The sequence below is a fragment of the Dendrobates tinctorius genome, unplaced genomic scaffold (genome assembly GCF_039654945.1).
Source record: "Dendrobates tinctorius isolate UK_male_01 unplaced genomic scaffold, ASM3965494v1 ptg000162l, whole genome shotgun sequence".
Classification (NCBI taxonomy): domain Eukaryota; kingdom Metazoa; phylum Chordata; class Amphibia; order Anura; family Dendrobatidae; genus Dendrobates; species Dendrobates tinctorius.
Window position 1 is genome coordinate 12,292,594 of NW_027361829.1, and position 14,012 is coordinate 12,306,605.

Consider the following 14,012-nt stretch of genomic DNA (forward strand, 5'->3'; position numbering starts at 1 on the left):
CTGCACGCCTCCATTGAGTTGGAATTTAAAACTACCCTTTGAGCACCAATTATGTTTGCTCACAGCTATCCTGACTTTTTTTTTTTTTTTTTCTTGGTGTATGAGGGGAAAAAAACAGGACGAGTTTCATAAGGGGTTGTTGTTGTTTCTTTGTTTTTCTCTCCCCACTAACCCATAGAATTGCATTGCTGACTTTGATCCAACCCTTGGATCAATATTGGACATACATCTGAATTTGCATGGACAACTGTCAAAAAATCCAACACATGATGTCAGGATAATATGAATAATTTTCCCTAGTGTGGGTTACAAATCCAGAACTGCCTGCTGCTCCTCTCTCCATTTGGTTTGTGTAAAACTAAACTCCACATGCAGCCCCCCCCCCCCCTGCTCTCTGCTGCAGACAGGTAGCCCCCTCTGTGAAATTCTACTCCCTCCCTATCCTTGGAATTTCCACTTGCCCCTCCCCTCAGGTAAATGGTCTTTGTAATGTGAGATCTTCTGCCAGCTCTAGCAAGAACTGAACTTTCCTGCCAAGAATTTCTTCTACCTCAAAATACTAAGTCAAATTTAATAACTCCCAGTAATCCTAGAAACTTGAAAATTGGATTTCCTGGTTCTTGGCACGTAGGGCTACGCATGGCAGTATTTTGTGGCCTTTAGGGCCATCAGAAATCTGGGAAACAAATTTCTGCCCCACCTGTAGCACGCAGACATGCTATGCTTGGTCTCAAAAGAATAGTAAATTCGCAGGGAAAAATGTCCCCTAACGGCGACCTGTGAATTTTCAAGCCAAAGACATGGAAAATAGGAGTTTTTGACAACGTTCCAAAAGAGGTGTACTTCCTTGAACACAGTCCACCTGTGAGGTCAGCAAAAGGAGTCTCAAGGTTTGTGGGCAAAGCATAAAACAAACGTACATTTTGGGATGTGTTCGGAACCTGGAGACAGCTAGACAACAGGCTATGGACTGAATCTTTTCTGTGGGATTCTACTGCCCTTTATTGACACATCATACCTGTGACTGAGAGATAGTAAGTTCATATGTTCATCCCTTTTATTTTTCTAACTACATATTGTAATTCTGTAATATCTTTTGTATTTTTGTAAACACTGCTGATATTTTCTGGAGTAAACTTATAAATTTACTAGCTTTGTTCTTTTTGCTCTATGACCGAACCAACATATACTCTGTGCAAATTCCCGCTACTTAGGGTTGGTTTCTGACCTGATATTGGCTTGGAATGGGACCTTGCTTATATCAAACGAGGAACTGGTGGCAGCTTAGCGTTCTGGTGTTAACGGGGAATCCAGGTAGTAACGGATCGGAGTATCGTATGTGTATTTCCGGCCTGGGACGGTGATATACATTCCACCCTCACTGCAGAGTGCCCCGATAGCCAGTACGTGACAGGGCAGCCATTTTGGCAACTACTTATCCTAGGTGCAGTTCCCTGACTGACCTGAGGGTAAGGGGGGGTGCTGTAGAGCTGCAAGTTCATGAACTGAAGCAAAAGTGGTTTCCCTGTCACATGAATATCCCCATAAACTCACAGGTATGAGTTATAGCCATGAAAAACAGATCACACGTCATGTGATTTTTTTTTTTTTTTTTTTTTTTTTTTTTTTTTTTTTTTTTTTTTTTTCTCTCCCTATGAGCCCTTAGATTGGCTGGTAACCACTTTTGAAAATAAATGGATCAGACCTCACCGTCCACGGTTTCTGAGGAACAGCAGGAGCAGCCAGTCCAAGTGCGGGCGGGGAGACGGCCTGTAAGTATAGACTGAATGTGATTTGTACTTTCTTTGGTCGTCCATGACAGCACCACCTGAGAGAGGAGATCCGCCCTTTAGGAACAGGAAACCTACAGATACAAAAAGGCGGCACCTCTCCTACGCATTAGTTGGTTTCCTGTTCCTAGAGGATGGGACTTCCTTCAGATCGTCCATCATGGAGTCGTCGAGGGATTCCCAGGCCGGCTGACCGACCCAGGTAGCGGGGGGTTCTACCTCGGTCACGCTCGGGTCCCTGGAAGCGCCACGGTGGGCCCGGGTAGGTCGCCACGGCAGTGGTCGGAGCAGGTGGAGCACAGGGTCCGGTGGACAGCCGCCTCCATATTGCGGGCACCAGGTATGTATGCCCTGGGCCCGTCCTGGTGCGTTCTCCCCCTGGGGATGGTCCCCCTCTCCTATCTGGGCGGCGGTGGCGCAGGTCGGCGCACTTACCGGGGGCGCCGTGCCGGATCCTTCCGCGCACTCCCACGGGCCCTGATGAGCGGCGGAAGGGGCAGGGCCAGGAACGCCGAAACCGGAAGTCGGGTGCCGGCCGACTTTACAGTGCGCGCCGCGGGTGCACGGCGGTCTGGGGTGGCGCGCAGTGCCCGGGAAGGGGAGGGGGAGGTCGCAGGGGGGGTCCGTCCCAGGTGGGAGGTGCCACGCCAGAACCCGGCTGGGAGGCCTTAAAAGACAGGAGGTGACGCTGCTGGGGTACTTCTGAAGGCCCAGCAATGGAGACGACAGAAGTCCCCCATAGAGTAGCAGGACGAGGCGCAGGAGCACCCACAGAAACAGGCCACGGTGAAGCCTCATGCGAGTGGCCAGCAAAAAAAGCAGAAATGTCCGAGCGAACAGAGCCACAGAAGTTCCTCCAGGATAAAGGACCCTCCTGCCTCCCTCCGTGATCCGGTACCTGCCTCATCTGCATGGGTAAGAGATCTCCGTGAATGTACCCTGATGCAGTGTTCCCTTATGCTTTTTTCGCAGGGGAGGAAAGCTATGGGAAAACAGAAGCACAGGGAATGTGCCCTCTGTAGTTGCCCCTTGCCAGACGGCCACCCTAAAAAGTTGTCAGCCATGCGTGCGACAAACGGTAGCGGAAGAAACGCCGGACTTCACCACAAGCCTGAGGGAAATTATCAGGTCGGAAATGAAGGCCCTGTCTAAAAGGGATTCTTCTAAAGGAAGAGAAATTAGTCTCTCAGGTTTGGAGTCCTCAGCCGCCCCTAGGAACGATGACTCCTCAGATTCCCCGGCCTCCACTTCGTCTTCTTCAGAGGAAGACTCAAGCTGATTCTGCTTCCCCTTAGATCAAATGGATAGGCTGGTTAAAGCAATAAGGTCCACCATGGGGGTAGCAGACGCAAAACCAGAACTTTCCGCACAGGACGTGATGTTCGGGGGTCTAGATCCCAGAAAGCGCAGGGCCTTTCCATTAAATGACAAAGTCCAGAGCCTGATAGATAGGGAATGGAAAAGACCTGAAAAAAGGGGCTCCTTGCCACCTGCCTTCAAGCGGAGGTACCCGTTCGATGACCCAGTGGTAAACAGATGGGATAAGGCCCCTAAGCTGGACGCGGCAGTAGCCAAGCCTCCAAAAAATCCTCCATACCATTCGATGACATGGCCTCCTTAAAAGACCTGCTGCATAAAAAAGCGGATTCCTTTCTAAAGGGAACATGGGAGATGTCAGCAGGCGCTTTAAGACCAGCGATAGCTGCCACATGTACGGCCAGATCCATGATGGTCTGGCTAGATCAACTGGATTCCCAACTGAAGGACGGAGCCTCAAGAGCATCCATTCGGAAAACCCTACCAATCATCCAAAGTGCTGCCGCTTTTTTGGCTAATGCCTCAGCAGACTGTGCGAGAATGGCGGCGAGGACCGTGAGTTTATCTAACACAGCACGAAGGGCTCTCTGGTTAAAATGCTGGCCAGGAGATATCCAGGCCAGGTCACGACTCTGCTCCATTCCATGCGAGGGGGAATATCTGTTTGGCCCCGTTTTGGATGAACTTTTAGAGAAGGCCGGGGATGATAAAAAGAAGTTCCCCAGTCTGCCGAACCCTTCTTATAGACGTCCCTTTACTAGGAAAGGATATTTCCATAGAAGGCCGTCCAGGGACCAGGGCAGATGGGATGACAAGAAAAGGAGAGGTACAGGTTTCATGTTCAGAGGTGGGGGGCGCCAGGGGTTCCCTGGGAGTATGACATATCCCGAATAATCACCACGGATGCTAGCCCTTCCGTGACACTAAAAAGCCGCCCCAGTGACTAGCTGCTCTGGTAGGGGGGGAGACTAGCTGCCTTCTACCCAGCCTGGTCTATGATTTCTAGTAGTAGCTGGATACTGGGGGTGATAGCTGCGGGTCTATGACTAGAGTTCACCCAAGATCGTTTTAAGGTCACCCCGCTCAGGACTTCCACATCAGAACAAGCTGCCCTGGAGGCCGAGGTTCATGATCTTTGCCGCAAGAAGGTCCTAACTATGGTTCCAGAAGGAGAAAGGGGAAAAGGTTTCTACTCCCCTCTGTTCCTGGTCTGCAAGCCAGACGGCTCCTTTAGGACTATAATAAATCTTAAGTCCCTCAACGAATTCCTGGTCATTCGCCCGTTTAAAATGGAGACAATTAATTCATCAATAAAAATGCTATTTAAAAATTCCTTTATGGTAGTGTTAGATTTAAAAGATGCTTACTACCATATACCCATTCATGCAGCTCATCAGCGCTTCCTCAGAGTGGCGGTTCAGTTAAATGGGTCAGTTCAGAATTTCCAATATGCGGCCCTCCCCTTTGGGGTGGCAGTCGCTCCCCGAGTATTTACTAAAGTGGTAGCGCAGGTTATGGTCCATCTACGTGAATCAGACATTCTAGTAGTTCCCTACTTAGATGACTTCCTGATTGTAGGGAAAACGGTGAAACATTGTATGGAACAGCTAAAAGGGCAATGTCTGCCTTAGAGCGGTTAGGTTGGCTGCTTAACATTAAAAAATCTCGGTTGCAACCGATGAGAGTCCAACAATTCTTGGGCTTGATCCTAGATTATGAGAAACAGGAATGCCGTCTGCCTCCGGAGAAGCTTGTTCGCCTACACTATCATGTCCTGAACGCTTCCAATAACCCCACCATGTCCCTCAGGAGAGCCATGTCCCTTCTGGGTTCTCTTTCTTCCTGTATCCCGGCTGTCCAGTGGGCCCAATTCCAATCAAGAACACTACAGGGTGAAGTTTTAGCACATCAAAGAGTGCTCGGAGGTTACTTAGAGGGCCAGCTAACCTTGTCCCGGAACACAAGGGAGTCCCTAGAGTGGTGGCTAGACAAGGATAATTTATCCAGAGGGGTTCCCTGGGAGTATGACATATTCCGAATAATCACCACGGATGCTAGCCCTTCCGGTTGGGGGGCTCATATGAGTGAGATTCTGGTACAGGGCCTATGGGAGCATCATCAGATAGAGATGTCATCTAACCTGAAAGAGTTGACAGCAGTAGAACAGGCAGCTAAGAGACTACTTGTGTATCTACAGGGCCATCATGTGCGGGTGTTCTCCGACAATCAGGTCACCGTGGCTTATATCAACCACCAAGGCGGGACTCGTTCCAAACCCCTGATGAATGTGGCAGAACGGTTGTTCCAGCTAGCAGAGCGGCATTTTCTATCTTTAACAGCGCTACATATAAAAGGGAAAGAAAATATCACAGCAGATTTCTTAAGCCGCAATCTACTAAGACAAGGAGAATGGTCCCTAAAAACTTCCATCTTCGACCTGATTGTACAAAAATGGGGTCAACCAGAGAGAGATCTCTTCGCTACCATGGAAAACAGGAAAGTAAGGCAGTTCTGCTCCCTAAATCCCAGAGAGAACCCTCTGGCGGTAGATGCCTTTCTGATAAAGTGGGACTTCAGGCTAGCATACGCCTTCCCTCCCCTATCACTACTACCCCTGGTGTTGAGAAAAATCAGGAGGGACAGAGCCAGGGTTATAGTTATTTTTCCATTTTGGCCCAGGAGGGCATGGTTCTCATCCCTCAGGACCATGTCGGTGTCCGAACCTTGGGTCCTTCCAGACATCCCGGATCTCCTATCCCAGGGCCCAGTCTTCCATCCTCAGGTGGCTGGCCTACATCTGACGGCATGGAGTTTGAGCGGACATTGCTAAGAGATAAAGGCTTCTCCCCAGACCTGATTAACACTCTACTTAAAAGTAGAAAAATCATCACTACCAAAATCTATGTCAGGATTTGGAAGAGATTCCTTCAGAACTCCGGAATAGTCGCTGGGGGTTCAGCACCTATAAACCAGATCTTAGAGTTTCTTCAGAAAGGTCTGGATATGGGGCTTTCCACTAGTACCCTTAAAGTACAGGTATCAGCCTTGGGGGCCCTCTTTAGCTGCAACATAGCGGGTAATTACTGGATCAGTAGATTCATTAAAGCAGCAGGTAGATCCAGGCCAATTGTGAAAGATAGGTTCATGCCGTGGGACTTAAACCTAGTCCTCACAGCTATGACAGAGGCTCCATTCGAACCTATTTCATCAACTTCCATAAAAAACCTGTCCCTTAAAGTAGCCTTCCTGGTAGCTCTAACCTCAGCTCGTAGGGTGAGCGACATCCAGGCATTATCTAGGCGTCCTCCTTATATACAGTTTAAGGACGATAGAGTAACACTCAGACCTGATCCGGCGTACTTACCTAAGGTAGTTTCTAGCTTTCACAGGACACAGGAGATAGTCCTTCCATCCTTCCTCCCTAATCCAGCTAATGAGAAGGAAGAGAAACTACACACCCTAGATGTTAGGAGATGCCTCAAAGAATATCTGGCAGTTACCGATCCCTGGAGAAAAGATAATGCCCTGTTTGTCTCCCATCAAGGCCCTAGGAAAGGTTGTAGAGTGTCAAAAAGCACACGAGCTAGGTGGATTAGAGAGGCGATCTCAATAGCATACACCTCAAAAGGCAGGTCGCCACCCGGAAACCTGAGAGTGCATTCCACCAGAGCCATGGCGACCTCGTGGGCCGAGAGATCAGAAGTCTCCATCGACCAGATATGTAAGGCGGCTACTTGGTCCTCTCCGAGCACCTTTTATAGTCATTATAGGCTAGACTTGGGTGCTTCCACAGACCTGTAGTCCCTAAATAGTTATCACTCTCTCTAATTCTCTCAGGTGGTGCTGTCATGGACGACCGAAGAAAGTCGTAGTTACTCACCGGTTAACGGTATTTTTCGGAGTCCATGACAGCACCCGTATATTCCCTCCCTTTGGTTTAAAATTTTGGGTATGCACTTCTTCCCTTTATAGGTACACAGGTAATTTAAATAGTCGTGTAAAGCATTGTATATAAATTATGCTATTAACCGTTGTGGTCCTCTTGTGCTCTGTAATCCAACTGATGCGTGGGATAGGTGCTGCCTTTTTGTATCTGTAGGTTTCCTGTTCCTAAAGGGCGGATCCCCTCTCTAACTACGACTTTTTCCCCCCCTGACTTTTTTTTCTGGCATGTTTTTCATCTTCAATCTAGCTTCTTTTCTGTATATTTTTCTATCTTTTTTCATTTCCAAATCTTTCCAAGATTAATGTTTTTCTTTCTTTTTCTAGTCTTCACAACGGGACGAAGAAATGGCCCTGGACAAAGACGCCCTCATCAACTTATTCCAGGAGCGAGTCTCGTCGTGGGACAGCCGTGATCCTCAGCACTCGGACAACGTGGTGATCCGGCGGCTCTGGAATGAGGTGGCCGCAGCGATGTTGGATGACTGGGACAACGCCTCTCCCCACCCAGGTCCGCAAGGATTTTTGTAAGTATTTCAATGCTGTGTGATGCGGCAGTGACCTTGGCCAGGATCACATAACTGTGTGTGATGCTAGTAACTCCTGCGAGTTTCTAGCATCACACACATTTGTGTTATCCTGGCCTACAGTGCATTGTCTAATTTTTTTATTTTTTTTTCCCACAGTGAACAAAGTCAGAACCCGTCGGCGCTCGATGAAGGACCGCTTCAACAGGGATGTCTGTCAGGAGGGCCAGGGTCGCAGTGGTGCTGCAGCAAGGACCAGAACTAAATACCGCTACCATCTGGCGTTGGCGTTCCTAAGACCGGTCCTTGCCTCCAGAGCGTAAGTATTTTGTTGTATTTTTTTTTTACTCTGTGCTTTTCTATTCCACAGGATTTGGCGCTTTAACTATTGTAAATGCATGATAGTAATGTTTTTCTTTTCACAGCACCTGGAGCAGCACCCTGCAAACCTGTCCCTGGAGCGGTCCTTCATCGAACGACCTCTGACCTGTCCCAGCCATCCGTCAGCCAGGAAGCAGCTTGCGGGTCGGCAACACGGACAGCTGGAGACCAGGAAGCTGAAGCTGGTATGTCAGGTGTTCCCCTGTCCCAGGTCTCTGCCACTGGTTTTGCGGGCCCTCCCCTTTAAGCCGTTCCACGTCGCTCCCAGTAAAAACTTTTTTTTTTTGTACAATAAATGTAAAATTCTGGTTTCCCCTAATAGTGTTTCGTTATTGTGTCTTTCGCCGCCTACACACACTGCGCCGTACACTTTTTGTTTTACTGACACATGTTTCTTGTGTCAGTCCTGTATTGTCAAAAACACAAATATATGACTTGTATTTTCACCACCAGTCTCTTCAGTCTGCTAATATTGCACAGACTGAATAGAGGATGGTGTTGGGTGTTGAGTGCAAGGCATATCTATAGTTACCTTGCGTGAATTGAGGATGGTGTGTTGGCCATCATCATTTCACTATTTTTGACACAAGGCCGGGGGATTCTAGATATACCTTGTAATTAACCACATCATCTATTCAGTCTGTGGTGAAGAAACTGAAGAGATAATGGAGAAAGTACACATATCTACAATACCCTGGCCTGGTATCATAACTATTTATCACACCTGGCCAGGTGACTATACCTATGAGTTGTCATCTGCAGCGTCGCTTCAGTCTGCATTATCTATTGCACGCAGACTGGAGAGATGCTGGAGGTTCACTCATGTGTATTCAACTGCCCAGGTGTAATAACATTCTGAAGTCAAACATCACGAAACAATCACTGACCTCAGGGAGACCAGTCAAAGAAAGCACTGCGGCAGCCGGCAAAGGCGCTCAATCAGTGAAATCCTAGGTGCAATGCTCCCTGGGAAATACGATTATGCAAATAAAGTCCGTGGAGCCTCATTTAAAAGTCTCAAACACGGGACTAGCCAGATCTTCCTCCAGGGAAGGACCCAGCCAAGGGGTGGCTCCTTTCGGAAACATTCTGAAGTCAGGATGCGTTTTTTTTGGCATCCTCACTTCAGCATGACACCAGGCCTGGCGATTGTAGAAGTTGTATAAACTTTATCATCTCTCCAGTTGGCATGCATACTGAAGCATAGTGGAGATCCTACAACTAATATTTATACTCACATGATCAGGTGTCATAAAGTGAAGGATGCTAGTGCATCCCAAAATCACTATTTGTAACATCAGGACAGGTGATATAAATATTAGTTGTATTATCTCCACCGCCGCTGCAATCTGCATTATTGAACACAGACTGGAGAGATGATAAAGGCCATACAACTTGTGTATGTAGAGTCACCTGGTCAGGAGTCCTAGTAAAGTCAGGATGCACAAAACACAGCATCCTGAATTCACTGGGACACCTAGGCATGTGATTATTGTATTGGAGTGTATAAAAACTCGGTACAGGTATCAAAACAGGTTTTTTATTTACATACAAGAAAACAACTTTACACCATTTGATCTTGCCATTCCACACATCCTACATCAGAGAAAGTAGGCCGAAAATTGGTCCCTCATTTGGCCAACTTCATCTGATGATCTGAGAGGGTGCTGAGTGAAATCAGGCAATGGGTTGGCAGCTGGTTCATCTAGTTCAAAGCTAGGGTGCTCTTTAACCATAACAAAATTGTGACGAACCACACGCTTTCACCACCTCTTCCACTGTTTCCAGTTTAAGATTAATGGCTGTGCCGAGAATGCGCCATCTGGAGACAAGAATCCCAAAAGCACACTACAGTTCTTCGTGCTCTGGCCAGTCTAATTAAATATTTTTTTCGTGTGGTGCAAGTCCTGGCTGGAGTAGGGTTTCAGCAGGTTTTGGCACATTTGAAATGCCTCATCCCTAACCAATACAAATGGCTGAGGCGGACCTTCGGTGTGGGGAAGAGGCCGTGGCATGGGGAAATTAAAATGGTTGTCATACAACCTATGGCCCGTGTCCGAGTTCTTAAAAGCCTGTGAGTCATTCCCCCGGCCAAATGCCCCAATGTACACCACTACAAACAGACAGTTTGCATCCGCAATGGCCAGGAGTACTGTAGAAAAGTACTTTTTATAGTTATAGTACTCCGATCCACTTCTTGCAGGTTTGGTTATCCTTATGTGTTTCCCATCAACCGCTCTCAAACAGTTGGGGAAATTGCAGACTGTCCTGAATTTGTCAGCAATATCAATCCACTTTTCCGTGGTGGGCAGGGGCATAAATTCTGGACAGAGAATGTCTCACAAAGCCTGTCAGGTGTCCGCAACTATTCCCGACAAGGTGGAGATTCCAAGCCGGTACTGGAAGTGGAGTGAAGACAGGGTCTCTCCAGTAGCCAGGAATCTGCCAAACAGAAAAAGAACAAAAATTAATATTTATGTATAGGGTTTTGTAAAACACTGAAATGAAAAAAATAATAGTACATAGCAGAACAAAAACAACTATGCAGGCATTGGTTTTTAAATATTACGTTCCGTAATGTGACCAGGAGCCGTTTCTCAGGAGGAATCGCACGAGGGAGCTGTGTGTCCTGTCTCTGGATGGCTCCTTGAACACGAGCAAGCAAATCCATGAAGCTTTCTTGGGACATCCGGGTATAGTCACAAAATTTTGATTGGTTTGCCTGGAGCTCGCTATAGAGGGTGTCGTATGTTCCATGGCTCTCCTGGACTTCAATAATCGGATGTATCCACAAATGCCGCTGCTGCTGTCTTCGCTGTCTCTCTCTCTGCCTTTCTTGCTGGCAAGCAAATGCAAAAGCCTGAGACAGCGCGATGTCCAGATCCAAGTTGAAGCGAAAACTCTTCCACCGTAGATCCATGTTGACAAAGGAAAAAGCAACAAAATCTGAAGAATTCAGCTGTAAACAGGGTATATATAAAGAATTCCCATGACACGCCCACTGGTGTCCCATTGGTGGAGTATGTTTCAAGGATTTTCCTCCTGTGAAATGTGACACCTAGAGAACGCATGCGCATAAAAAACGCAAACGCATGCAAAAATGCATGAAAACACATACAAGCGCTGCGTTTTTTTGTCATGCGCATGCTGATGCGCCTAAAAATCGCTGCGCTTGCAAGCATTTTTTCAAGTGCGCACAAAACGCGCAAAAAGGCGCAAATGTGAAATTAGCCTAAGTCTGGATGTTTTTTTTTTGTTTTTTTTTGGCCTGGTTAAATTATATTAATTTTGTGATGGTTTAAATATTCAATTATCAGCTCAAATGATCTTGCTATATTTGGTCAAACATTTATATTGACCATAATATGAAAGCTGGAGCTGCAGCTCTTTGCAATTTTCGTGATAGGTGTTATTGATGTTGCTACTTGCAACTGCTCTTTCAGATTTGCGTGGGTCTGGAGCACAGGCGACTCTTTGCACTGATTAGTTTTGTAAGGAACTCGTAGCAGTAAGTCGCACCGATCAGATGTATATTACACTGCAGGTCTCCTCAATGTGAAATTCATTACTGCTCACTATAGAACTCAAGCAGTGGGAGGTCAACAGTATATACCTCATAGGATACATTGGGACTCTGCTGTATGTGCATCACATAAGACACTACTGTATATACATCACAGAAGAAATGGTGCTCTGCTATATACAGTAGTGTTAAAAATGGCAGTGTGTTCAAAAACATGAGCTACTCGCAACCTTTATACTAGTTTTTATTTCTGTGGATTGGGAAGCATTGCACAATGTTTTCTAATTCAAAACCTGAAAAGAAATGTATATAATTTTAACTACTTTACATAAAATAAAATGAACATTGGGCTGTTTAAAACAAAAAAAAACTGGGTATACAACTAAATATTAGGTTAGTGATTCATAGGAATGCCAAATCCTAAAAAAAAGTACATATTGTGAGTTTGAAGACAAATGCAGACACTTTATTTTTTCCTAAACTGTTTCACATCTATGTTGCCTAGATTCCACCACCTTGTGGCATCTGATGCTTAGACTTCATCCCACAAGTTGTTGGCATTTGTTGGCTTTGCTGCAAGTGACATCTCTAATGTCGCACCATAAGTGTTCTATCAGATTAAGGTCCGGGGATTGGGCGGGGCACTCAATAACCTCAATTTTGTTGGACTGAAACCAAGATTTGTTCAAAAATTAAATGTATAGCGGTGCTAGTCTAAGCACACTGAGTCTTCTGCAAGCACCGTATTTTTCCGACCATAAGACGCACTTTTTCCCCAAAAAATTTTGGTGGCAGCGGGCGGGGCTCTGCGGTGCGGTGGTGGCGGCGGGCTGTGCTCTGGTGCAGGGGCGGTGGCTCCGCCGGCATTTCCTCGCAGCCCGGAGGCCCCCGCACATCTCTTGCTGGCCGCCGCCATGTTGCGGTGGCCTCCGGGAACATGGACGCCGGGAAGATGGCCGCCGGTCCGGGTACGGCGCATGCGCAGGTTCAGATCTCGTCCTGAGATCTTGGGGGACGAGATTCAAATCTCGGCAACGAGATCTCGTCCCCCGAGATCTCGGGACGAGATCTGAACCTGCGCATGCGCCGTACCCGGACCGGCGGCCATCTTCCCGGCATCCATGTTCCCGGAGGCCACCGCAACATGGCAGCGGCCAGCAAGGGATGTGTGGGGGCCTCTGGGCTGCCAGAAAATGCTGGTGGAGCCACCGCCCCTGCACCGGAGCGCAGCCCGCTGCCACCCTCACCCCGCAGAGCCCACCTGCCCCAGCTCAGCACAGCCCACCTGCCCCAGCACAGCTGCCCCAGCCCCAGCACAGCTGCCCCAGCACAGCCCACCTGCCCCAGCACAGCTGCCCCAGCACAGCCCACCTGCCCCAGCACAGCTGCCCCAACACAGCTACCCCAGCACAGCCCACCTGCCCCAGCACAACCAACCTGCCCATTCATGTAATGCAACATGTGAACAGCTTGAAACCGCTGTATGAGGGTAAATACCTGTCTAGATTATGCTAATTCGTTACATATGAGATGGTAGCGGTATGTGCTGCTAAAGGGCTTGGTGACGGGATCCTGATAGATGGTAGCAGTAGTTGTTGCCCGCTGGGCATGGAAGTAATCGTCAGCTTTAGACTATGTCCAGGAGCACTGTCCTGGCCGGTGACAGGTGCTCAGTATGCCAGAAGTGTTGGTATACGTAGCGGTATAATTGCAATTTTCATTGTTCGCTTCCCTCCTTCCCAGAGCCAAAACTTTATTTTTCTGTCAATATGGTCATCGGAGGACTTATTTTTTGCAGGACAAGTTGTACTTTTGAAAGATACCATTGGTTTTACCATGTCAAGCACTGAAAAACGGGAAAAAAATTCCAAGTGCTGTGAAGTTGCAAAAAAAAGTGCAATCCCACACTTGTTTTTTGGTTGGCTTTTTTGCTAGGTTCACTAGATGCTAAAACTGACCTGCCTTTATGATTCTCCAGGTCGTTACGTGTTCATAGACACCAAACATGTCTAGGTTCTTTTTTGGCTAAGTGGTGAAAAAACATTCCAAACATTGCAAAAAAAATAAATTGCTTAATTTTCCGATACCTGTAGTGTCTCCATTTTTCGTGGTCTCTGGTTAGGTGAGGGCTTATTTTTTGCTCGCCAAGCTGATGGTTTTAATGATACCATTTTGGTGCAGATACAATCTTTTGATCGCCCGTTATTGCATTTTAATGCAATGTCGCGGCGACAAAAAAAACGCAATTCTGGCGTTTTGATTTTTTTTCTGGCCACATCGTTTAGCAATCAGGCTAATCCTAGATTGGGCGATTCTGAAAGCGGCAATACCAAATATGTGTGTTTTTACTTTTATTGTTTTGTTTTGAATGGGGCGAAAGGGGGATGATTTGAACTTTTAATATAGTTTTTTAAACACTTTTTCCAGTTCACCACCTGACAGCACCATGGAGGACGTCCTTCTTATCCTCATTGGGACAGGAACAACAAGCGGTTAAAAGGACCCTCCCCTTACCACCCTTCAGTGTTTTTC

At 47.2% G+C, this 14,012-nt stretch overlaps 1 protein-coding gene across 1 annotated transcript; it reads left to right on the top strand.

Moving 5' to 3' along the window:
* Window positions 1-4,577: 4,577 nt before the first annotated feature.
* LOC141052635 (uncharacterized) lies at window positions 4,578-8,223 on the top strand. The gene is made up of 3 exons (XM_073549854.1): window positions 4,578-7,576; window positions 7,736-7,895; window positions 8,002-8,223. Exon 1 carries the CDS (start codon window positions 4,726-4,728, stop codon window positions 5,935-5,937), a length of 1,212 nt encoding a protein of 403 aa, XP_073405955.1. The 5' UTR covers window positions 4,578-4,725; the 3' UTR covers window positions 5,938-7,576; window positions 7,736-7,895; window positions 8,002-8,223.
* The last annotated feature ends 5,789 nt before the right edge of the window (window positions 8,224-14,012 follow it).

Excerpts from the sequence above, each read along its gene's own strand:
- LOC141052635 (XM_073549854.1), top strand. The coding sequence starts at position 4,726 with ATGTCTGCCTTAGAGCGGTTAGGTTGGCTGCTTAACATTAAAAAATCT.